Source organism: Pelodiscus sinensis, chromosome 2, assembly GCF_049634645.1.
Source record: "Pelodiscus sinensis isolate JC-2024 chromosome 2, ASM4963464v1, whole genome shotgun sequence".
Lineage (NCBI taxonomy): Eukaryota > Metazoa > Chordata > Testudines > Trionychidae > Pelodiscus > Pelodiscus sinensis.
The window spans coordinates 185,473,502-185,498,172 of record NC_134712.1 but is presented as its reverse complement, the minus strand read 5'-3'; the positions used below and the strand labels follow the sequence as shown (position 1 = coordinate 185,498,172).

Sequence of the window (24,671 nt, the reverse complement as noted above, 5' to 3'; positions counted from 1 at the left end):
TCATACCTAAATACAGGCAGTCCCCGAGTTATGCGGATCCAACTTATGTCGGATCCGCAGTTACGAACGGGGCTTTTCTCGCCCCGGAGGACGGGAGCGGCGGGACGCCCAGATGAGCCGCGGTCCCACCGCCCGCATCCTCCGGGGCGAGAAAAGCTGCTCCCCGTCTCCCTGGTCTGACCAGCAGACCAGGGAGACGGGGAGCAAAGCCTCGGAGGCCGCCCGCAGCGGGACAGCCGCGGCGCGCCTGGGCTGTCCCGCTGCAGGCGTCCTCCGTGGCTTTGCTCCACGTCTCCCTGGTCTGCTGGGGGGGGAGCGCAGCTAGTGCCCCCTCCCCTCCAGCAGACCAGGCTTTTCTGCCCATGACGCCTGGGGTAGAGCAGCTGGGGCACTGCTGGGTTGGTCCCGCAGCGCCGCTCCTCAGTGCTACTGGACCAACCCGGCAGCACCCCAGCTGCTCTGCCCCAGGCGTCCTGATTCAGCCGCTGCTGGTCAGTTTCAGCAGCGGCTGAATCAGGACGCCTGGGGCAGAGTAGCTGGGGTGCTGCTGGGTTGCTCCAGTAGCACCGAGGAGCGGCGCTGCAGGACCAACCCAGCAGCACCCCAGCTGCTCTGCCCCAGGCGTCCCCAAGTCAGCCGCTGCTGAAACTGACCAGCGACTGACTACAGGAAGCCCGAGGCAGAGTTGCTCTGCCCCCGGCTTTCTGGAATCAGCCGCTGATCAGTTTCAGCAGCAGCTGACTTGGGGACGCCTGGGGTTCTTAAGTTGAATCTGTATGTAAGTCGGAACTGGCATCCAGATTCAGCCGCTGTTGAAACTGATCAGTTTCAGCAGCGGCTGAATCTGGACGCCAGTTCCGACTTACATACAGATTCAACTTAAGAACAAACCTACAGTCCCTATCTTGTACGTAACCCGGGGACTGCCTGTAGGTGTTTCTCTTACCTGTTCTTGAAAACCTCCATTGACAGGGATTCGACCAACTCCCTTGGAAGCCTGTTTCCACCTTCATAGTTATAAACTGTTTCCTAACATCTAACTTAAATTTCCCTTACTACCCTCAGTGAACATGGCAAACAATTGCTCACTGTCATCTTTATAACAACCTTCTATTTATTTGAAGATTGTCATTAAGTCTCCTTTCAGTGTTCTCTAGGTTAAGCATACCCAGTTATTTCAGCCTTTCCCCAAAGGTTGTATTTTCTGACTCTCTTATCATTTTTGTTACTTTCTAGATTCTCTCCAGTGTGTCCTCATCTTTCTTAGAGTTGTGCCCAAAACTGGAGGCCACAGTTTGTCCAACCCTTGGATCTAAATATTGTGAATTTAGCCAAAGGCATGCCTGAAAAGGGGGATTTATATTCAGTATATCTGAGTGAGTATAAATTTCAAAGTAGCCTGATCTGGAATAACTTGTTAGACCAGGGCTGCTCAACTTTGGAAGCCCCAGGAGCCACAAGGATACTCTCAGCTCATGTCAAGGGCTGCATATATATGCAAATAGCTTCCTTCACACTGACGGGCATGAATACAAAGCATTCCTCACAATGCCCAGGTGTTCCAGCACCTCTTTCTGGGGCGCTAGAAACACCAACACTCTGTATCCGTCAGTTCCAGCCATCCCTTCCGCTTGCATCTTTCAGTGCTTACCCACCTGGGAGATGCCTTGCCATTGTGAAGCGTGTTCCCAGTGGAGGCCATGTTCAAAGGATCGCACCCGTGGGCCACATGTTGAGCCCCCGCATAAACCCAAACCACACCACAGGACGCAAACATATGGGCTGCATGTTGAGTAGCCCTGTATTCGATTTTTCCTGTGTGTGTAGCTCATACATATCTGTACAGTTATTTGGCAAACAGTGTGGTCAGAAAGAAACAGTGTGGTCACAAATTTGTACATGTACCTACTTTGATACTTATCCCCTCAAGGCATTTCTGGAAAACACACATTTTGCTGAATGTAGAATGATCTTTGATTAAGACATATTCCATCTATTCACTAAATCACTATAGTCCTCCTTAAACAAAAATATCAGAACTTGTATGGATGACTTTTGGATAATGCAATACTTTGTCACTTTACTGTATATAAATATATTTTATATAAAATGACTAGGGATGATCCATAACTTAGACTTTAAAACTGCCTATCTTGTGGAAGAAGAATGCAGTCGTGTATATCAGTGCATTGGCCATAATAATCATGTTTAGAACAAACACATCTGATTACTACTCCCTCCACACCCAGATATATACTCTGATGAATACGAGAAGGCTAGTAATTTCCAATGTGCTGGTCATGCCTACAGATCTTCTAGTAATTTGGTGTTATAGACACAGATTTTGAAAAGGGAACAGCTGTGATGGGATTCTCAGAGTTGCAGAGCATCTCCTGAAAGAACTGAACATCATGAACTTCCTCTGAAATCAATGGAAGTGAAGAAGGATTAGATTAGCACTTTGTAGCATAGGAGTGGGCAATAATTTTTTGCCGGGCATCAGTTCAGAAAATTTTGAAGTGGCCCCGGGCTGCACCAGAAGGGGTGGGACCAAGATACTTCCCTGATTTCCCACCCACAGACCACGATTGGTCTGGGGGTGGGGGAGCACCTTTGCCCCCCCCCTCCCCAGAGGTTCCATGTAGGTGCCTGCACCCATGCTCCTGGAGGTGGGAGGAAATTTTGCATGTTCCCCCAGGCTCTGATTGACCTGGGGGTGGGGAACGCATGAAGTCTCCTCCCACCCTGTCAGGAGTGCGTGCCACGTCAAAGCACCGAACACTACTCATAGGCTGGTGGCAGGGCTGAGGAAAATGTGCATGCTCCCCTGCCCTCAGGCCAGTCAGGGCCTGGAGGTGGGTGGAGTGTGTGAAGCCTCCCTCTACCCTGCCAGGAGCACATGGCACTTCTAAGCACTGCATGATCCTTGCAGGGTGGGGGCAGGACAGAGGAAACCTTGCGCACTCCCCATGACCCCAGGCCTGATTGTCTTGGAGATGGGGGAAAGCGCAAAGCCTCTTCCTGCCTTGCCAGGAGTGTGTGGCACTTCTAAGCACCGCATGCTCCTTGCAGGGTGGGGGCAGGGTGAAGGAAACTTTACATGCTCCCAAGCCAGTCGGGGTGGGGGCAGGGGAGCATGCGAAGCCTCCTTGTGCCCTGCCAGAAGCACATGGGGCTTCTAAGTGCTGCACACTCCTGGCAGTGCAGAGGAAACTTTATTGCACTTCCTCCTGCCCCCAGGCCTTATTTGGCCTGGGGGCAGGGGAGTGGCAGGGTCTCTGCAGGCTCGATCAATCAGCTTGGTGGGCTGGATCCGGCCTGCGGAGGTCCTTTTGCTCACCCCTGTTGTAGGGGGTGACTTAGACCTCAGAATCTTTCCCCAAATTGACTTATGGTTTTGGAAAGCTTATAGCTGCTTGAAGGATTTGGCCAGACACCAGAAAAGTTAGATGTCCAGCTCAGTGCATATTCTACATGATGTGCAATAGTGAAATTTCTAGATACAGGTTTGGGTTTTGGATAGCCTGTAGATTTTTACAGTCTGTTATATAAAATGGGCAAATTTCTAATTCATATTGCTCATCTGAGATGAAATAACCTTTGTGTAAAGGATTGATTGCTTTGATGTGGAGACACAATGGCGTTGTCCCCCAGTTTGCTAGGTATGACTGAATGTCTTAAAAAGAAGCATACCCACCCTCTCCTTGACTGTCTTTCCTCAATCTAAATCTTCACCTATCCTTGAACCTGAATCTTTTTGAATTTTGGAAAATATATACAGTAATATATAAAGAGTTACATGTTGGAAGTTTCCAGTATAACACATTCCTACCCCCATGCCTACTTCTTCTTTGCTGTGTGATTTCATGGGGTAGAAGGGTGAGACCTTGGGGCTCAGTACTCTCATGTTGGAGTCACATCTCTAGATGCTGATTAATTCTCCCCTCTGATAGTGGATTGTTTTAGAGCATGGCTGTGGCTACCATCATCTGCTCAAGTCTCATTTTCTGTCAGTAGGATGGTGACCTGCTTATCGATGTATGATTCTGTTTCTTTTTTGCAATAAATAAGCCAGTGCAAATTTATTCATGTATTTCATTCTGTGTGATTGTAGTAGTCACTAAGGGTGCATGTACATAACGCAGTTATTTAAAAATAACTGATGTTATTTTGAAATAACAATGCGAGCATCTACACAGCAATTCCGTTATTTCAAAATAGTTTTGAAATAACAGATGGCTTATTTAGAAATCTGTAAACCTCTTTTCATTAGGAATAACACTTCCTCTGAAATAGCTATTTCAGAATAGCAGTAGTGTGGACACTCCACTGCTGCTATTTTGAAATAGCTCCTCCCTAAAGCCATTCAAAGTAATTACTCCCCAGGGCCTCCTGGGGCTCTAATTCGAGGTAGCACTTCCACATTAGGGAAGCCTGCCTTGGACTAATTTTGAGGCTTCCCTGTAGTATAGACATGCTATTTCAAAATAAGCTATTTTGGAAAAACAATTCTGAAATAGTTTGTTTTCAAATAAGAGTGGTGTGCAAACGTCCCCCAAAGAGGATATCAGAAAGGAGGGTCCATGTTTCATTTCTTCAATAGTTAAAACATCTTGGATTCGAATGTTTCTGCTAAAGGTTGTTCATTTCTCATATATGCCAAGCTTTTCAATAATGGTTGCCTAGAATTAGACTCCTATGTCACCCATATTTAGGTACCTAAATAAATGGCTTGATTTTTCAAAAGTAGTGAGTGCTCACATCTGCATTAACTTCATTCTGCACTGGTAGTGATCAGCATCTTTGAAAATCAGGCCATTTGTTCATGGGCTTAAAGATGGATGCAGGAGCCAAAGTTTAACTGCCACTTTTGAAAATTTTGGTCATAATGCCATTCTCAGTTGCTATGCTTGTTTATACTATAGTCAGAAGAGAAATTACATGTTCTGAATATGACAGTCAGAATAAAGCAGGCGAAAGAGGCAGCAACACTTAATAATAGGTGCGAGTTATACACCAGATTAAACATTGACTATATTGGGCAGAAATACAATTATGCACCCAAAAGCAAATTCCTGATTCATTGACCACTCCTTCCTCAAGCGTGTGCACAGATTAATGAAAATAAAAATGACGTGAGTTCTGCTACTATGACTATAGGCAAATGAAAAGAAGCTTTTGTGAATGCAGAGCTTTTTTCCAAAAGATATGGGGCTCTTTGAGTTTTATGGAAAAACAATATTTAATGGCTTAAGTAGTAAGTATCTTTCATTTTTTAAAAAAGTACAGGATTAAAAATGTATTTCAGCAGCAGATGAAGTGACCAGAAACAATCATGTGAAAAACAGAATTTCTTCAAGTGGCAGTCCACATAGATTCTGCTTTGTGTGACTGGGCCTCATGAGTGCAGGGGTTGATATCACATTCATTGAGCATGTTTACACCAAGAGTAGAATCTATGTGTACAATACGTCTCATTGCTCATTTCACAGCTGTACAGCAAGGTACATAACCATTCTTACCAAATTCTACAAGGCTTCTGTGGAGATTTTTTTTTTTTCAGAAATCCAGGTGACTTTACCGTCGAAAGATTGTCATAAAACAAACTTATGTATGTTTATGTATGCATTAGTAAATCTGGAGGAATCTTTCTTGAGGGGGAGGCAGGAGTGCATGGACAGAATAAGGGGGGGCACAATCCTCAAAAGTTTGGGGGCTATTGGTGTGAACAATGGAAAATAATTTTTCATTTTGAGTATTCACATCAGTTCCAACTGAAGTGTCCTCTAAGTGCTCCATATAATTTTAACACCAGATATCAAATACTTAACATGCCAGCTAACTTTCTGCAGATATTTGCTCCATAACTGCTGATCCTACCACCTAGAGCCTCTAAGTGAAAATATGATCGGTTGTTAAATAGTATCATACTGAGATACCAGCTAAACAACATAATAAACTCTGCATCTATTCTGCATTCCTTATGCACCCAGAATTCTCAGTTAATTCTCTGGGAGTCCTGTGTATTAGCACTGCAGGGTGAGGCCCTCTGTAAACCTGAAGCCAGATTCATAACCTGAAATCACATTCAGTGCTTGGAGCTAGCAATATCCAAGGAACTGATGAAAAGTTTATTTTATTTTAAATTGTTACCAGTTGCTACCAGAGTTTTCCTTGGGTGTTGTTGACGTGCAGAAGCTAATCTTTTTCAGGAAAGCATAAGGAATGAAAAGGCAATATTAGAGCTAGAGCTGTGTAAAACTTTCATAGTAAAACATACAGCAGACATTAAATCTTAAATTTAGGTTTGTGAACCTGAGCTGATAACTGTGTTTGTGATGAAACCTTGTAAGACTGAGGGTGCGAATACACTGCACCGGTTTTCCGGAAAATGGCCTTCATTCCGGAAAAACTTTACTAGCGTCCATACAGCAATTGCATTATTTTGAAAGAAAATGAAAATAACTGAGGGCTTTTTCTGACATTGGTAAACCTAATTCCACAAAGAATAACGCTTCTTGTGAATGAACAACAAGATGTCCTGTGGCACCTTATAGACTAACAGATTTATTGGAGCATAAGCTTCCATGGGAAAAGACCCACTTAGCTCTTTCAGAAGAGGGTGTGTGTGTGGACACTCCACAGCTGCTATGTTGAAACAGCTCCTCACCAGGGCCATTCTAAGTTATTCCTCCCCAATGCCTCCTGGGGCTCTAAATCGAGATAGTGCGTCCACATTAGGGGAGCCTGCCTCAGACTAATTTTGAGGCTTCCCTGTAGTGTGGATGCTGTATTTCCAAATAAGCTATTCCAGAAGATATCTTCTGGAATAGTTTTTTCCAAAATAAGCTTACAGTGTAGACGTACTAATGCATGATTATTGAAACATGGCAGAGACTGTCTTTTGCCCTGTGTATGCTGGAAGTGCCTCATTGTCACAGAGTGGGGAACCTTTTTTCTATCAGAGCTCATTGACCCACAGAAAAAATCAGTCAGAGGACTCACACAGGCCCATTGGGCGAAGATCATGGAGGCTCTGGGCTTCACCTAGGCTCTGAGGTGGGGCCAGAAATGAGGAATTCAGAGTGCAAGAAGGGGCTCTGGAGTGGGGAAAGAGTTCGGGTGGCACAGGAGGAGGGGAGTGAGGGCTCTGGCTGAGATTGTGGGTCTTGGGATGAGGGGCTTGGTGTGCAGGAGAGGGCTTGGGCTGGTGCCAACGGGTTTGGAGTGCAGGAGCAGAGCCAGAGCTTGGGCAGGGGATTGGGGTGGAACTGTAAGTGTGGGCTCCTGCTGGGGATATGGATCAGAGATGGGACAGGTGTTTTGGGTGTGAAACGAGGTCCAGTTTGGGCTCTGGGGAAGAGTTTGAGTGTGGGGGGGGGGGCTCAGGATTGGGGTACAGGATCTTGGAGGGGGAGAGGCTGTAGGAGGGGGTTCTAACTAGGAATGCAAAATCCTGTTTAATTAGTTAACTGGTTAAACATATTTAACTGGTTAAACAATTAAACAGGGGTAGATAGGGGAGTTGCTCCAGCCCATCACCTCCATGGATGGGGGCTGCTCCACTCACATCCCTAGTTTCAACATGGGGCAGGTGTTGGGATGCAGGAGAAGCTTCTGGGTAGAGAGTCTTCATGGGTGGGCCTTATCTTAGGCTGCTCCTGGTCAGAAGTGCAGTGGGCCTGTCCTGGCTCCATGCTGCTCCTGGAAATGGCTGCTAAGTCCAGCTCCTAGACAGAGGGGCCAGAAGGTTCTGCACATGCCCATACCCATAGGCACCATGCTCGCTTTGAGTTTTTAGTTCCACTGGCTCCCAGGATATTTAGTGTGAAGTTTTAAGTAGTTTCACCCGAAACAAATAAGTACTAGAGCTGATAGGGATTATTTTTCCAAAGGAAAAGAATTTTGTTGAAAATCAGACCTTTTAAAATTTTATTTGGTTAAAAACAATCTGTACATTTTGTTTTCTTTAATTTTTTGTGGTTTTTTTTATCCAAATGTCCAGGGCTTGACAAACTGTGGCAAAAGCCGCTTGCCAGCCCTGCACTTGCATGCGCAAGAGCCACATTGTGCATGTGCGCGCTGCCGGTAAACGGGGCGCCGGGCTGAAATCTACTCGCCACGTTTGAGTAGATTCAATAGATTGTCGAGCCCTGCAAATATCTATCAAAATTATTACTGAAATGTAATGACAAATATTATAAATTAAAACATTTCAAAAATTTGAATAATGTTGACAATAAAAAAAGTTGTGTGAAAAATATTATGGAAAATTCAAAATTGGTCTGTCTTGAGCCCTGCAATATGGAAACCCTTTCAAAATTTCATTAAGTGTATTTCATGACTATATTCCGTGTGAGGCACTCACAGCGTTACAAATTGCAAACATCCACCCCCATTTAGGTAAAATGATGCAGCAAGGATCACCTTAAAGATATATTCCTGAAATCCACACTGTGGATGGTGGTGGGTTTTGAACTACAGTGCTTCCCATATTTTTGTTTTGATGAAGCACTTGAATATAGGCCCAATGGAAGAATGGCTTCCAAAACATACCATGTACCTCAGCAGGAAATGCAGTAGTGCTAATGTTTTGCCAAATTTCTACTCTTACGAAGCTGAACACCTTTGCCCCACCCCTTCTCTGAGGCTCTGTTTCACCCCCCACTCGCTCCATACACCCCACTATCAAGAGTGCGCGCCGTTTCGGGAAGGTAGTGGGGCAGCAGCCGTATGCTCCAGGATGTGGCTTGCTTTCCATCCTGTTCCCCGGACTATCAGGGAGAAAGGGGAAAGTAGGAAGGAAGGATGCTTACTGGTCAGGTATGAGAAGCATGCATGGAATGCAAGTACTTTCCCCTCCCTCCTTGATAGTCCGGGGAACAGGATGAAAAGCAAGCCACATCCTAGAGAGCATGGCTGCTTCCCCGTACCTTTCTGAAATGGGGCCCTTGACCGCTATTGCTTCTCTTCTCCACCCTCCCTCATTCATTTTCACTGACCTGCCTCAGACCCCGGAAGTGTGGGAGGGAATGAGGGCTCTAGCTGGGGGTGTGGGCTCTAGGAGTGACATGGGTGGCAGGTCAGACGCCTGCCTTAGCCCTACTGTGCTGCTGACTAGACTTTCAATAGTCCATCTGGTGCTGGCTGGAGCTGACAGGGTCCCTTTTTGTCTGAGTGTGTGGTCAAAAACCTGACACCTAGCAACCCTAATGTGTTCCCATGACATACATAAAATAGTATATTTATATTATAAAACTACTAATATTGTACAGAGCAAACATGTGAGCTGTTGAATTTTAAAAGCTAGTAGTTAGTATTTAAGACAACAGATTAAGAGACCATCTCTTGAGTTACACTGTATTATAACATCGTATTTGCATGTGAATTCCCATTGTGGAATCCACTTTTGCAACCTCTGTGTGAATAGAATGAAAATTACACCGCTTATCCTGACAAGAAAGCCAACTAAATCCAAAGAGAAATCAGAGCCTTGTATTACAATCCTCCTATTTAAGAATCGTGTTCTTGATAAAATAAATACTTTTCTACTTTGCGGAACACAAATTATCACCACTCATCAGAGCCCATGTTCCGATTACTGTAAAATATTAAAGAAAATTGTGTCCAAAATTAATTAATTACTTTCTTGTGGTTGTATTCAGGGTTTATATCTATATACTGTATTAGTGTGAAAGGCTATTCACATAATAGAAAGCATTCTTTTGTACCACGTACCACTCCAGTGGACACCAACTGCAAATGCGTAGGTGAACAGGACTTACTTTTTCAGGTGAAATGACTTATGTGACTAGGCACTTGCAGGATTGTAGTGTAAAGCAAATAACCTTGGTAAGTCTTCAGTAAATGTAATGGAATCATAAATGTCTTTTTCTGTTGGCAAGAAATTACAAAGGGTAAAGCATATTTAAGTAGTAGCTTCAGATTTCAGGCTGTGGGTTCTTGCACTCACAAGTAAATCACTTTATGGATAGACTTCTAAATCGCACAGGGTGGGATGGAACAGCATATCTATTTCTTTGGAGTTTTTAATGTTATGAGAGAGTCCTAATGAAGACTGATGTTTTAGGGTTTTTTTGGAGAAAGTTTAATTGGAGGTTTAGTTTATATGAGGTTATTGTGGGTTAACTGCTGATTTTAATTGGATTCTCTTTCTCAGTATCTACTGAAGACTCTTAAGACTATATAGATAGGTATTATTTTATTTATTTATTTGCATAGTTTGCATGTATTTGGTTTTTAAATGTAAATAAATAAAAACACACTGCTTGGGCCAAATTTTCTCCTGGTGTAAGTTGACTGATAAAATGATGTCAAATCACACCTGCTGAGAATTTTGCATTATAGTAGAATCTGAGAAATATGAACACCAGAGTTATGATCTGGCCAGTCGACCACACTCCTCATTTGGTACCAGAAGTACACAAATCCAGTAGTAATAAAATATTTAAAAAAGAAAATACAGTGCAGTAATGTATTCAAAAATGTAAAATGTGAAACAAAATAAAGGGGGAAGCAGTTTTTTTCCTTCACACAGTAAATTTTCAAAAGTATTCCCCAGGTGTTCCTAACTCTGAGGTCCTACTGTATATTCTTAGGATGTGTGTTGTTTGATTTTGGGCTGTGACTAAGTCAGCTGCAATACCACTCTAAAGAATAGTGAAAGAGAAGTGGAGATAGGGCTCCAGCTTTGGAATGTTTCTGTGTTCAGCAAGGCACATAAGAGCATGTTCAACTTTAGGGGCACACGTGGTTAAATGCTTTCTTGAATCAGGGCCAAAATTATTATTTCTAAAGAGAATACTGACTGACTGAATGTCTGTATATCTAACGTGTTATGCCTATCCTCATGAAATCTAGTGGTGGTATCATAATTCATGATGGTGTGTCATATCTTACATGTGCATCTTCCAAAATGACAGCACAATCTGTTGGACTATGTGTATTGTAGAAATGTGAATGTTAACTGGTAAGCATCACCCTCACCAGGTGATGCTTAATGGCTATGGTCTACCGAAGGCCTGGCCAGAGGCTTGCTCTGGCTGGGCTCGCTGTCCCGTAGGCAGGGGACAATCCAGACCACCAGGGCTTGAGCAGCTCCCTGCCCACTTATGGTGTGGCACGGTGGGCCCAGCCTAGCCAGAGCAGCTCACTACCCATGGCACAGCGTGGCAGGCACAGCGTGGCAGGCCCAGCCTGGCTGGAGCATCCTACCGTGCTACAGGTGTAGGGAGCTCCAGCCACCTGCCCGTTCCCATTTAAGCATTTAACTGGTTAAATATAACATTTAATTGGTTAACTGATGAAATGAGATTTTTACATCCCTAGTCTTATTGTATCTTTAAATTTGGCAGGAGAGAGTAAAAGGAGACGTTCTAGGAGGAGCTGTGTAGTGAAGCAGAGTCTGCAAAACTTGATTGCAAAAAGTGATCCTCTCTGTGATTTTTTTCGTTGTTGCACTATGCCAGCTGTTTCTAAAGTGCCTATGAAATATTCATTTTCAGTCCTCTTCCATTTCAGATAAGAGAGACACTCACTTTGTGGTTTCATTGGTGAATGCAACAAGTTGTGGCCGGTCCATGAAATTAAAAAATCCTCTGAGGTGTATGAGCCTTGTAGAGATACTCTTAAGCTGTGCTATTTGTTAAAGTGCCATTTATGTAAACACTCATCAGTATTCAGCTAGAAAAGATTAAAGATACAAAGCCATTAAAAAAAAAAAAACCTTTCACTATCTACAATGTGCTTGTTACCTTTTTAAGAAAAATAATTCTTCCGTTGGTTTTCTATTTTTTGTCTGCCAACTTTTTAGGGCATTTGGGGAATGGTAGGAACGAGTCTGCTCCATTCGTATTAAAAAACAAAACTTCCTTTGATGGCTTAAAACACAAATATACATTTAAAGAAACTTAATTTATATCAGCAAAGAAACATCTTTGTCTATCTGGGTATTCCACTGGACCCTCCTATAACAAGTATTTTTTTGGCCATCTCAATGTAGAAATCAGAATTGGAATGGAAAATGAACATCCTTCTTAAGGTAGAGTTTTGGGGAATGTAGGGGAAGCTTTACTGTCCATCTTGTAACTTTATTATAGGTGAATTCCCCTCTCTCTCACGTGTATGTGTGTGTGTACATATGTATAATAAACTGATTGGAACATTGAGTCTGCAGAGATCTAGGGTTAAAATATAATAACATGCATTTTTCTTTTTTTTCTTTTTCTTTTTTTCTTTTTCTTTCTCTCTAGGTATGGGAAAATTGTATCCACAAAGGCAATTCTTGACAAAAACACAAATCAGTGCAAAGGTATGTGCAGAGTCCTCCCGATGAGTTCGGTGTCTTTTTCCTGATTGACTGGTGTTCCAACCGCCAAGGTTCGGGCTCCGACTGTGCAATCAACATAATGTACAGTATATTGCAAACATATTTAATAATGCCAGTGCTATGAGTTGTATTTTCCAGTAACATTGCTCATTAATTTTTTTCATTAACAAACAAAATGAGAATCGCAAATCAGAACAAGTATCAAATTGCTTCGGTAGAAAAGTAAATTACCTTCTAACCACATAGCGTTGTCTGATTTGAATGATATCATCAGTGATGCAAATTGATTTCCTATATAAAAATGAGAAACCCCTGGGAAAACTTTCCTAAGCAAAACCTGGTTTAATTTTTCTATTCTATAAAGTCTCAGACTACATTAGTGGAAGAAGAAAATATGCACTGTGGCACAACATTGATAATAAAATTGTGACAGTGATATGAAAATGGTTCCTCTTATGCTTGCAGTTTTGCATTTTTAATTTCTTTGCTAATATTTAAAAATATTGTGTTTCTTTTAGTGAAATAGTGTGCACTGTGGAAGTGTGGTATTTGTGTGTTTCTCCATCTTTGCCTAAATAGATACATATGTACACATACCGAGATTTCTGAAGACTAACATTATTTATTGTTGATCAGTCTGAAGGTCCGTCATTTTCATGGGTGGGACTTTCACTTTACCAGAATGTTAAGTTCTTACTGTGGAGTCCATTTCCCTTCAGGATAAAATTGGAGTTCCACAGCTAGTGAATTGTGGAATCTTTATGGACTGATGTCTAATTAAATTTGTCTAAAAAAGAATGGTTTCTGGAGAGAAAGCATTCTCCGTGTAGTCCTGGTTAGAAAAGTGTTGTGGCATCTTAGAGTAGCAAACTACTTCTTAAGTGAAATATAAGAGCAGAAATATGGAAAGAAACTTGAGGAAAAAGTGAGCAGGAGCAAAATCCTGCCAATGTTACAAGGTATGCTCAGTAACTGGCAGAAGAGGCATATAAAGTTTCTTGCCCTATAACCCATGCAGCAGCAGCAGTGGATAGCCACACAAGGGTATGTTGGGAAGAGAGACTTAAATTCTACCCTGACAAAACCATTGTCCCAACAAGGCTTGGTCTCCTACCAGGTGCATGTAGTTAGGCTCTGGGAGTTATTGTATACACCTTGTACTAGGCAGCATACGCAAGATGAGGTGCTTTCTGCTTTAAAATTGAGAGCAGTGTCTATCTCACCAAGCAGTCTGACATGATGGTGCCTTCTGTTCATCATTGCTCTATCGTTTCCACCAACCTTTTCAACATCATGATGAGCTGCAATACAAGGAAAGGATGCAGCAGAAAAATACAAATGTGGAAGGAAAAGGGTGCAGAGAGAGAGAAAGAAGAGAATGGAAGGAGTTCATCTTCTGTCTTTTGGGGTTGTTTTATTCTGTTATATCATAGCAATAGATGCTATGTAATAATGAAAATATGAATATAGTAGCATTTGTTTTCACTATAGTTTACAGAAAGGAAAAAGTGAGACACATTTGTTCATATTTTAGAGGAAGGATCTTTATGGCATCAGTAGTACCAATGAATGATCATAAACTTATTTACAATAGATGGACTTATTTACAATTGATGGCATGGACATGGCAGATATGGTAAGGATGAGCCAGAGGTGCTTACAAAAATAAGATGGCCAGTCCAGTAGGCATACCAGTCTGTAATATTACTGAGCACAGCCCACTTCTTCAGATGACTGGAGTTTTGAGTTTAGGATGTGCAGACCCAAAATAAATAGGAGAGAAGGTGGGGGTGGAGGGAGACAGGGAGCAGAGGGTATAGAAAATCAGGAAGGTAGAGGGGAATCAGTAAGTATCTGAAGATTGGGTAGTTAAAACGAAGCAGATAAGAATCAAAGTCAATTGATAGTATCCTTCCTGACAGGAATCTTTGCACCTTCATTGAATGTTAGGTTGTTAGTGTCCCAACCATCCTTCATCACAATTGAGTCCATTAGTGTGATAACTGAATTTGCGTATGAACTCTAATTCCAGTGCTTTTTTGTGTATCTCTCTAGTAGAATTGCTTTGTGACAGCCACTTGAAGATCTTTTAACAGTGATTAGGAAGATTAAAGTGTTCCCCAACAGGTTTCTGTATGTTCCCTTTACATTTATCTGATTTGCGTCCATTGATTCGTTCCTGCAGACACTGTCCAGTTTGTCCAATATATATAGCAGTGGGGCATTGCTAGCATTTGATGGCATAGATCAGATTACTGGATGTGCAGTCAAATGACCTTTTGATTTGGTAGCTTATGTTGTTGGCTCCAGTAATGAATTCAGTAGCCTGTTTTTGCTTACAGACAATCCCCCAACCTGAATTATTTCAGGTAACCATGCCACATAACCACATAATAAGCATCCAGGAACCCAGCCCTGCAACCAAACACAATGCCAACTCTGACCACATATCTATACTGGCGAGTTCATCACTGGAGCCAACAACATAAGCTACCAAATCAAAAGGTCATTTGACTGCAAAAATCATTCTGTTGTAGAACAATATAAAAAAATCAAGCACAGTCAAAACAACATAGCCAAAAATCACTGAACAAATCAGGGAACAATCACGTATTGAGTGTAATGAAAAATGGCCACACAATTCATACAGATGTTCAGACTCAAAAGCCTGATGTATAAGTTGGAGAATTTTGCCATTTTTGCTTTTCTTTCCACGCATTTGCCTTCTGGGTCCAGTGTATTTGCTGATTTTGAAAGTTAGGGAAAATTATATAAAAGAAGCCATTCAAGAGAAGCATTAATCTTAAGTACATTGGCGCTTCTCTTTTCAGGGTTTTTCCCTCCAACTGGCTTTCCTTTGATAGGGCTACATGTTTAAAGCAGAGGGAGTGAGTAATGGATGTTTCAAAGTACAGTTTCCCATACCTCATAGCAATGGAATACAGAACAGTTAATCTGCCAAATATACAAGCCTATTCCTTGATGTATGAATTACTGTCATCTGCATCTGCCTTTCCAGACTCTAATGGTGTGTGTACAGATTTACTTCCTAGTATAATCAGGAGCTCACATAGTCTTGGACATTTTATCAGCACCTTGAAAGATGAGCCGTGGGAGAATGACCAGTAGTCTTAATTCCTATCTCTGGGAATCATTCCGTTTTATGAAATAAAAACCTTGAGATATGGTCGTTTCTAGAAGACAGATTCTTCAACCTTACAATCTTCATTTTATAGAACAGAGAAAGAGCCAGTCTTGATTTAATGAGTGGGAGTGTTTTGTCTTTGAGGGAAATGTGTATATAAAGTGATGAGGGAAACCACAGAGACATAGTATGAAATTGTCATACTGCATTGAAACCTCTTGCTTTTCTAGAAAGCTGTTGTTGGACTCTACTCATTCATATTTAAAAGGTAAAAGTTTAGGCTACAAATGTGCTTTCATTAGGGTTTCTTAAGTTTAAGGTCAGAAAGGAACATCTAGTCTGACTGTCTGTTTATCATGGGTCTGTACTGAGCCCAAGATCCAAAGCCCACTGACCTTTTTATGTATGAATTTATCTTTCTTTGTCTATAGAAAAGGGTGGCCTTGTTGCCCTAGCCACAGGTCTGGTACCAGAGTAGAGGCAATGAGGAGGAAGTGATATGGTGATACCAACTACCTCTGCCCAAATATTGGTCTGCCTTGGCTTAAATTTAAGTAGTAGGATTACTCATGTTCTAAAACACCCTCATGAACTGAAGCCTAATGTATGAGGTGCTCAGATGCTCTGGTAACCAACATTTTGAAGTATCTGGATATGTTTGTATGTAATATATTGTACATAGCTGTAAATTTGTGTCAGACACAGTATTTTACAGAGCTGGACTCTGAAGATTTATGTTCTTACATCACTTTTAAAATATGTATTGCTGGACTTATGCTTTGTATTTATTAATTATTACTGTATCATATTCAAAGTGGAGAAGTTTGGCTCAGAACAGCAACATGGAACAGGTCCATGTAAAATCCTGTTCTAGTGAAGAAAGCAGCTAAGCTCCATGGACAGCTCTTTAACTAATAAATGTTATTTATTGGGACTCGCACAAACCAAAATAAGTGGGCTCTGGTAGCAATGATTCTCAGAACTGCCATTTTGAGAGAGTGAGAGAGAGACCTAGCACAGGGGTTCTGTGCCTCTTCACTGACTGTAAACTGCACACACTGGCCAGGCATGCTCAGTATGTGTGTGTGGGGAGGAGGCATACATGCTGGATCTCATGGATAGGAAATAATTTGTAAAACACATATATTTAATTTTGAAACTATTCTGTATTAAAAGAACAATGTCCTATTTCAGAGGCTGGATAGCTAATCAATGTGATGATTTTTCTGTCCCAGATTTTTAAAAATGTTTCATGCCTTCAGTGACCTAATATTAAAATGTAGCACTATGTAATATTTTAATGTTGGGGTTTTCATGAAAGTGAGGGATGTGACAGGACTGGGTAGAGGGTTATTGTTGGCAGGCAGGCAGGCGGGCTGCAAGCTTTTCTGCATGTCTCTGCCATTCTGTTGTAGTTCTCACGTGTGGCCGCCCCCGTTCACTCAGTCTTTGGCCTCTTGAGCAGAGATAGCAAATTATGCTGCGATGTGCCAGGCTGTTTAAGCAAGCAAGGATAGACGTTCCTATATTGGAAGGGTACCGCATTAGCCCACCTAAGTCAAATACTCCAAAGTTCAACTGTATTGCTGATAAGTTTTTTCTTTGTATTGTATGACAAATTTTATTTTGTGCACGCTATTTAAAAAAAACAAACCCAATGTTGTCAGTCCCCAAAATTCAGGCAGGCTTTAAAATGAAGTGGGTTTTTTTGGTTAAATAATATATTTTGGGTTCTTATTTTTCTTCTAGTTTCTTATCCTTGAGGGTACACTCTGAAGTTTTGAAGTTTTGCTTCCCAACAGTAAGGGATGGGAAATTTGTTTTTAAGTGAATTCTAAGATTCTCATGAAATCACATGAATCCGGGAGCTGTATCTTTAAAAACTCACTAAATGTTTGCAATTAAATCAGGAGAATTAGAAGACTAACAGCAGTAGTGGTAAATTAGAACAGTTCCTGATATCCAGCTAAATTATTTGAAGATGTAGAGTGTGCAAATTTGAAGGCAACATTAATATTGTCCTTGAACCAAATTAGTATCAAGAAAAATAAACTAGGGGTCTGCATTTCCAAAGGAGCTTAGCATTCTCAGTTCTCCTTTGGCTTGTATTCTGAAGCTCTGAAAAATCAGATCCTCTGTATACTTTTGTTCTTCCTCAACATGTGTATATATATATATATCACTACACACTGGTGGATGTTCAAGACCTGACTATTCACTGCAGTCTTTGTGATATAAGGCCTAAAAAAGCCCACTAAAATCAATGCCAGTCTTTCTGTTGACTTCACTTTGCTTTCATGCAGGGCCATTAAGCCTAATTCAGAGTAGGCAAATATTTTTTGTCAAGATCCAGATACCTTGGTCAAGGTATAATCAAAGTGATAAAAATAACAATAATGATAGTATGTAAAACAAACAAACAAAAAGATTTCAGTGTCCATTCAAAGCATCTGGTAGTCTGTATTCAGCCTGTCATCTACCAGTTGACTACCCCGTCCTAATATAATATCACAAGTTTGAATATTTAATGTTAGCCTTGGTGATTTGCAAATGGGATCTGACTGAAGATGCCCTAGCTGGGATTGGGGAATATCTTCATTAGGCCATCTTCTGTTGGTGGAAAGTGCTTGCTTTCAAACTACAGAGTTGTGCTTCAGGTCTGGAGCAATGTTCCCTCTAACCTTTTCCATCTATATGTGGAATTTTTACATCTGTGTGCGGAATACATTTTGTATGTGCACCAAAGCATGTGTAAATGTGCTCCAGTGGTAGAAACAAAAACTAGCTGTGGCCACTCTGCTAATCTTCTGGGTGGCATTTGACTCTCTCCTGAATGGCCACACAAGTTCACAGCTTACTGGTAACACTGGTCTGGGCCAAAAAAACCAGCAGACCCAATAAAAGGCATGAACTTCTCTACCGTGCGTGTCTCCTTTCCTGGGACCATCACAGTTACTACAGTGCAGATAAATGGAGATGGCAGTTTCATATTTGTGATTTATAAATGCTTCCAACATTATCACTAATGGAAATAAAAGGGATTTTCTGAGTAATCCACCTATTTGATGGCAGCAATGGTAGCACTGGTTGCTTTCCTCCCACTGCAAAGACTGTGATGGAGAGAGATTTTCCAACATGTCTGCAAAATATTACTTCTCATTTGTGGCAGCTCATGCCAGAGACAATTCTTGACTTTATTTAATACTGTGCTGTTTTAAGAAAAACCTGTCAAATTTGTATATTGGGTTTAAAGTCAAGTCTTCCAGAGAGGAAACACCATCATAGTGAATTCTTAGGACTCTTATTTAAATATATTTTGTGCCATTTAGCAAAATATTTCACGAGTCATTCCTTAATAAATGAACAGATAATTGATCTGGAAAGTGTTCCATAATGACTCCTAAGATGCTGAAGCAGGCCACGGTATAGCATTTCATTCTTCATTACTTCACTTTTTAAAAATTTGTTGAATACTAGTTGCAAAATTGTAATCTATTTATCATCCTTTCATACATATTAAAAATCAGTTTTCTGTTTGTATTTGATACATTGATCCATGTAATCCTCAGTCAGCCTCCTGGTGTCCATCTCAGAAGGGTTTTGGCAAAGAGGTAATCTTTCTGTATGTCTGCTGGTCTCAAGAGTGGCTTGTAAGCATTTCCATTGTCTCATATGTGCAGTAGTCTTAAAGAGCATTTTTAATACTAATTTTTGGTGAGTTGGGTTTAAATTTTCTGATAACACGTTGGCTTTTTCTCCATCTCATGGAATCACTTTGCTTAGCTTGGACTTCCTGTTATGATCCTTTCTCATGGTATGTTGCTGGATCCCATGGCTTGTGTAAACATCTGTTATCTGATCTATGTTTGCTTGAAGCAGGTCGTGCTTCAATGTTCATTTGCTTCTCCTAAGCCCATTTCCCCAAAGGTTTCAGCTATTTCTAAAAACTCCAACAAATGATGGTTCTTTTATAGAAGGAGAATCCTGATGTTCCATAAGGCACCATTATCAGCCTTGCTCAGCCTCTACTACTTAGCTTGCTTTCACCACCTTTGTCCTGTTTATTTTGCTCCAGACCATGTATTTTATTAAGTAGTTTATATGTGTCAAAACCTATACATGCTTGATATAAAGAGACAATTTGCCAACCAACTTTACTGACAGTCACTTACTAAATTATAGTTACACATCGAGAACCATCCTGACTCAGCATCAGTTAATTACAGAATAGCTCGATTTCCCTTTTATGATATTCTAACTATCAGAAAAGTAATCATTTTCCATTTTTTTCAATTAATACATTTTCCTGACTTGTTTATAACAGTGGAGCTATTTTAGTCAAGTGAATTAAGAAAATGTTTTCTTTCTCAGGGGTAATAAACAAAAAGTAAAGCACTATTAGCTATGCCAGAATTTTCATTTCTCTTAACCATTTGGGACTTCATGCTTAGAGATAACGTGACCATTTTTAGATAACTGTATATAATGCCTGAGGATGTATACAGGCAATGAGGAGGAAAAATCACCTACGGCAGCAGAAACTCACTTGTCTATGCACTGAGCAAAAGAAGAAACCCACCGGTTTAACCAGTATGAGAAACTGATGAGATGTTAATACTATCATATATTAATAGGAATAAGGGCCAGTTGTGCTAAACACTGTACAGAAGTGAACACTCTTCAAAAGTATTTAGAGTTCGGGGACTCAGTTCCCAAAAGACTGTTGTGCATGTGTAACTAGGCACTCTGAGTCAAGCCACTGATTTAAGTGGGACTAGTGCATAAAGTAAAGCATGTGTGTAAATCTTTGCGGGATTGGATCCTGGATTATAATAGGATATAATGACTTGAAGAATCAAACACACACAGAGGAAGTGGGAGAAGTGGAGGATGAGGTGGCAGTAAAGTACGCATATTTTAGCACAATATGCATTAGTCATAGCTTGCCACATGCTTTGCCTTTTTAATTATATGCAATGGGTGAAAGTTACCCCTGTGCAGATGGCCCAGACAACGTGTATGTGCTGCTTAGCCTTCAGCGTTGTTTTGATTATTTTTAGGTGGCATTTAAGTGATGCATTGGCATGGTGTGGATTCTTCTGCATGGGGTGAATTTCACCCACCATTAAGGTCTGACCTGTCTGACCTATTCCTGTCAGTAGGTGGCAGCACTGCAGTGTCACCATCCCCCTACAGTCAAAAATCCTGAACCAGGATCCAGAAAATCATGAGATTAATTTTAAAATTCTGATTTTTTAAAATAATACATGTTGATCTGTTTTTGTTTGCCTTCTGGTTTCAGAAGCTTTATGTTATGTTTGGGTCATCTTTTCAAGCTAAGTCAACGCCAAGGCTATACTGAAAGGGCTTCAATGTTCATGATTCTGCTTTGTTAACTAAAGAAAGAAAATGTGTGGGTGAAGTTATATTGAAGTGACCTATGCCAATGCCTGAGAAGAAGAAAAAAATATTTTTTTGTTCTGGCCTGTGGTTAAATTACTAGATTTGGCGTATTTATTTTAATTTTGAAATTTCAGTGAAATTTTACAATTCTGGAAAATGTTGACAAGTATTTTCACAAAATTTCCACATTTTTTGGACAAGGTATACAGCTGGTCAATTTTAAAAAGTTTTGGAGCAAGAAAGGAAACAGAGAAAAATCATATTTTCCTCCTATTATTAACTCACTCTTTTGAAGACTTTTCAGCCACATACAGTTGTTCCCAATGCTCTATGGTGATTTATTCCATTGTTAAAAAGCTAACTATGGACCAGTGATTAGCATGTCAGTTAAGAACATAAGAATGGCTATATATGAGTCAGAGCAAGGGTCCATCCAGCCCAGTATCCTGCCTTCCTCCAGTGATCAATGCCATGTGCTTCAGGGGGGATATAACGGAACAGGTAATCATTGTGATCCAACTTCTAGAAAACAGAGGCTAGGACTGAGAGTTAAGTTTTTAAGTGGAAAATTCTAAGCTGTTCTTCAATTGAATGTTCTGGCTCAAAAGTCTTTTTTTTTCTTGATCAAAGGAGGGAGCAGGAGGTGGGAGATCAGTTAAAGCCAATTTAAACAAACATATTTTTTAAAAGATAGGAAAGCTTTGAAACAAGCTTTTAAAATGTCTTGGATTTTGGTGAGATGTACAAAATATTCAAGCTATGTACATGTGGCTTATATTATTGTATCAGAAACATTTTTCTTACATGATTGCAATGGTCCAAACTCTAGAGCCTACATAAAGTGATATGACTGTGCTTTGGGCTATTGCTATAGAATATTAAAACAGTTATATTTAAAATGAAGAGTCATTACCATAGGTGAAATACAGAAGTAGGTTCTGGATATGAGTGATTTTATTCACATCAACAATCCCCTTCATTTCAGCAGAACTGAATCAGATGCAGAAAATCTTCTCAAGATATGGCTCTAAATAATGTTCAATGTGAACAAAGTAGTCTGAGCCAAATTGTAGCCCTCCTGTGTGCTCATACCAGGGAAGAAGGAATCCATTAGGGGCTTGGTTATGTACCTTTCTGCAACTTAGAGCATATAGTGGTAGCAGATTCTATGAAGATACTGATTTCCACCTTTAAATAGGATGGACTTAACTCTGCCCTCTTCCAGTGTGCCCAGTTACATAGCTATTCTATGAGTTTCACCATATTCATACCTTGGAACAGTGGGGAAAATGGGAAGGGAGATTTTAACCCACAAATTTACTTTAGGATAGATCACAATGTCATAATTTAACCCTATATGATTAAGGCTAGTCATTGATAAAAGTTGAACTAGAACATGGAGGATGGGACAGCCAGATTCCTATCAGTAAGTTTAATCCATTAGCTGTATGATATGATATTTGAAAACATCTCCTCTTCCTGCAGTGACATTTTCTGTTTTTTTTTTTTTTTTGGCATAAGAGAAAAAGTTTTCTGAAAAGGTTTGTAAAATGTATACAATTTGATCAAATTTTTGCAAACTCAAGATCAGGCAGATTTAATCACATGACTTTTTAATGAAAGATTTGCTTCTTTTCTAATAATCTTGTGTTCAAAGTATATTACAAAGCATGAACTTTCAATTCAAGTGAACAGAGGGAGCACAGTTCATTTTATGAGCTGTTCCAGGAGAGATGGGAAGATTAAACTTTGCCTCCTCATGATGAAGTGTTGTCTTCAACCAGCTTCACATCCAGGCCTAGAGACCTTTCTTCGACTGTGGCCTCCAAGTGGCCATAGTGTCCCAGAAGCCTTCAGCAGACCTATAAGTGACAGACTTCCACCAAGAAGATTATAAAACCACCTCAGAACACAGCTGTAAGAGAGCCACCGTACTGGAGACTTCGAGCACCTTAAAGACTTTCATTGAATCTTCAAGAGGTCTCAGAACAGCTCTAAGTCAAAGTTCTTGAGTTTATCAAAATCAGGTAGTATCCACAGTAATGTTGCCCCCAGTACCATTGACGTGTGAGTGAGATGTTATAGTCTCCAGGGACTAATCCAAAGAAGCCTGCACCATCTTGTGCATCTTCAATACCTCAACCAGTGGCCCAGCAATGTCAGTGCTGCTTGGCCCACCCTTGTTACTGCAGGCCTCTATGCCACAGACCACAAAGTTCCTGTGGTCTCCTTTACTGAGCACAGTTAGACTCCTGATACAAGTTTTATTAATATGAGGTTGTTGTAACAAAATGGGATTGTCAGATTATAACTTTAAAGTCTGGTGTTCCCACTGTGTTTAAGTGAAATCACATGTGTCCATAGGACTAAGTGAAACCAGGAATTTGCTTTAATTCCTGTATAGACAAGCCTTTTTACTGACACTGTTCCTAGGTTTGGCATTCCTGGGAGAGAAAAGAGGAGTGCAATGTAAAAGGGAGAAACTTTGCAGTTAACATTTGGTTTGAATTTACCTATCTCTAAAAAATGTTGTGTGCTATAATTCTAATGCTATTCCATTTTATCCACAGAAACACCACCTATTTTGTCAACTTCACATAAGCTTTTCATTTCTTATGTTCCATTAGTGTTGTTGCATCATTAGTTTGTCAGAGTAAATAAGGGTATGAACAAAGTTATTTTGGGATACCGCATCTTTTGAACGCGTCCTCTATTTTGAAATATAGCAGACACGCTATTTCGCCATCCCTGTAAACCTCATTGTACGAGGAGTAAGGGATGGCTTGTAATAGCACTGTATGTCAAAATTTGGCACTGTGTAGACAGCGCCAAATGAGGAAATAAGCTATTTTGAAATAGACTTGAAATAAGCTACACAATTTGCGTAGCACAAATTGTGTATCTTATTTCAAGGTTCGGGTGCTGTGTAGATGCACCGAAAAGAACTTTTGAGTCAAAACATGTATAAATGAAAGAATACAATAGGTCTACTTCCTATTTTCATCAGCTAGCTTCCAGAGTGCTTTAATAAGATGAAACTGATGTCAATTTTTCATAGCTTATTATTCTCTAGTAGATAACCATGTTACTAGCAACTGGAGCTGCAATCTATAAGTCATTACCCAAACATATAGTGAAAGAATAAGGCCTTTAATTTGAACACAGATTTCTTGTGTAAGAATCTTGCAACAATGATCAACTAGCTTATGATTTAGTTATTAATATCTTTTTAAACAGTCATTTATTAACAGGTGACATATTGCTTCATCTCATGTAGCACATTGGGTTACACAGCTAGGAGAGAATTGGCAGCCCTTGAGAAAATATATTTTTATGTTTATAATTGAATGACAATTTAGAGAGATCCATGATCAGTCATAACAATTATATTGAACTACATGTATGTATTCCTGGAACAAATAGCTTAAAAACTTGTGATTAACATTCCAAGTTGTCAGTGTAGCTAAAATAATTGTTTCCCATTTCATAAATTTGCTTTAGTCCACTCTCATTTTATTTTATAAAAAGTTATAATAAGGGCATTTTCTCTGATTCAGCCAGGCACTTAAGCTTAGAGGAAAGTATGTGTTGAAACATCATGTTGATTTGGGTCCTAACAAATGTCAATCTTTTCCACAGAACATATTTCAGATGGGGAGCTCTGAAACTTCCTAATGCTCCAGAGTTTATGCTGGAACAAAGAACACCTAATATTTCAGATCATAGGGCACATGAATGCACCAAATATACCAAGTCTCATGCTTTGGTCTTTTT

The 24,671-nt window shown here is 40.4% G+C and overlaps 1 protein-coding gene across 9 annotated transcripts in view; it reads left to right on the top strand.

Moving 5' to 3' along the window:
* RBMS3 (RNA binding motif single stranded interacting protein 3) overlaps window positions 1-24,671 on the top strand; it is a 995,810-nt gene that overhangs the window by 552,981 nt on the left and 418,158 nt on the right. For all 9 annotated transcript variants that reach the window (XM_075921983.1, XM_075921980.1, XM_075921982.1 and 6 more), the window contains one exon: window positions 12,273-12,331. In XM_075921983.1, coding sequence (XP_075778098.1) covers window positions 12,273-12,331 — 59 coding nt within the window. The remainder of the gene's footprint in view (window positions 1-12,272; window positions 12,332-24,671) is intronic.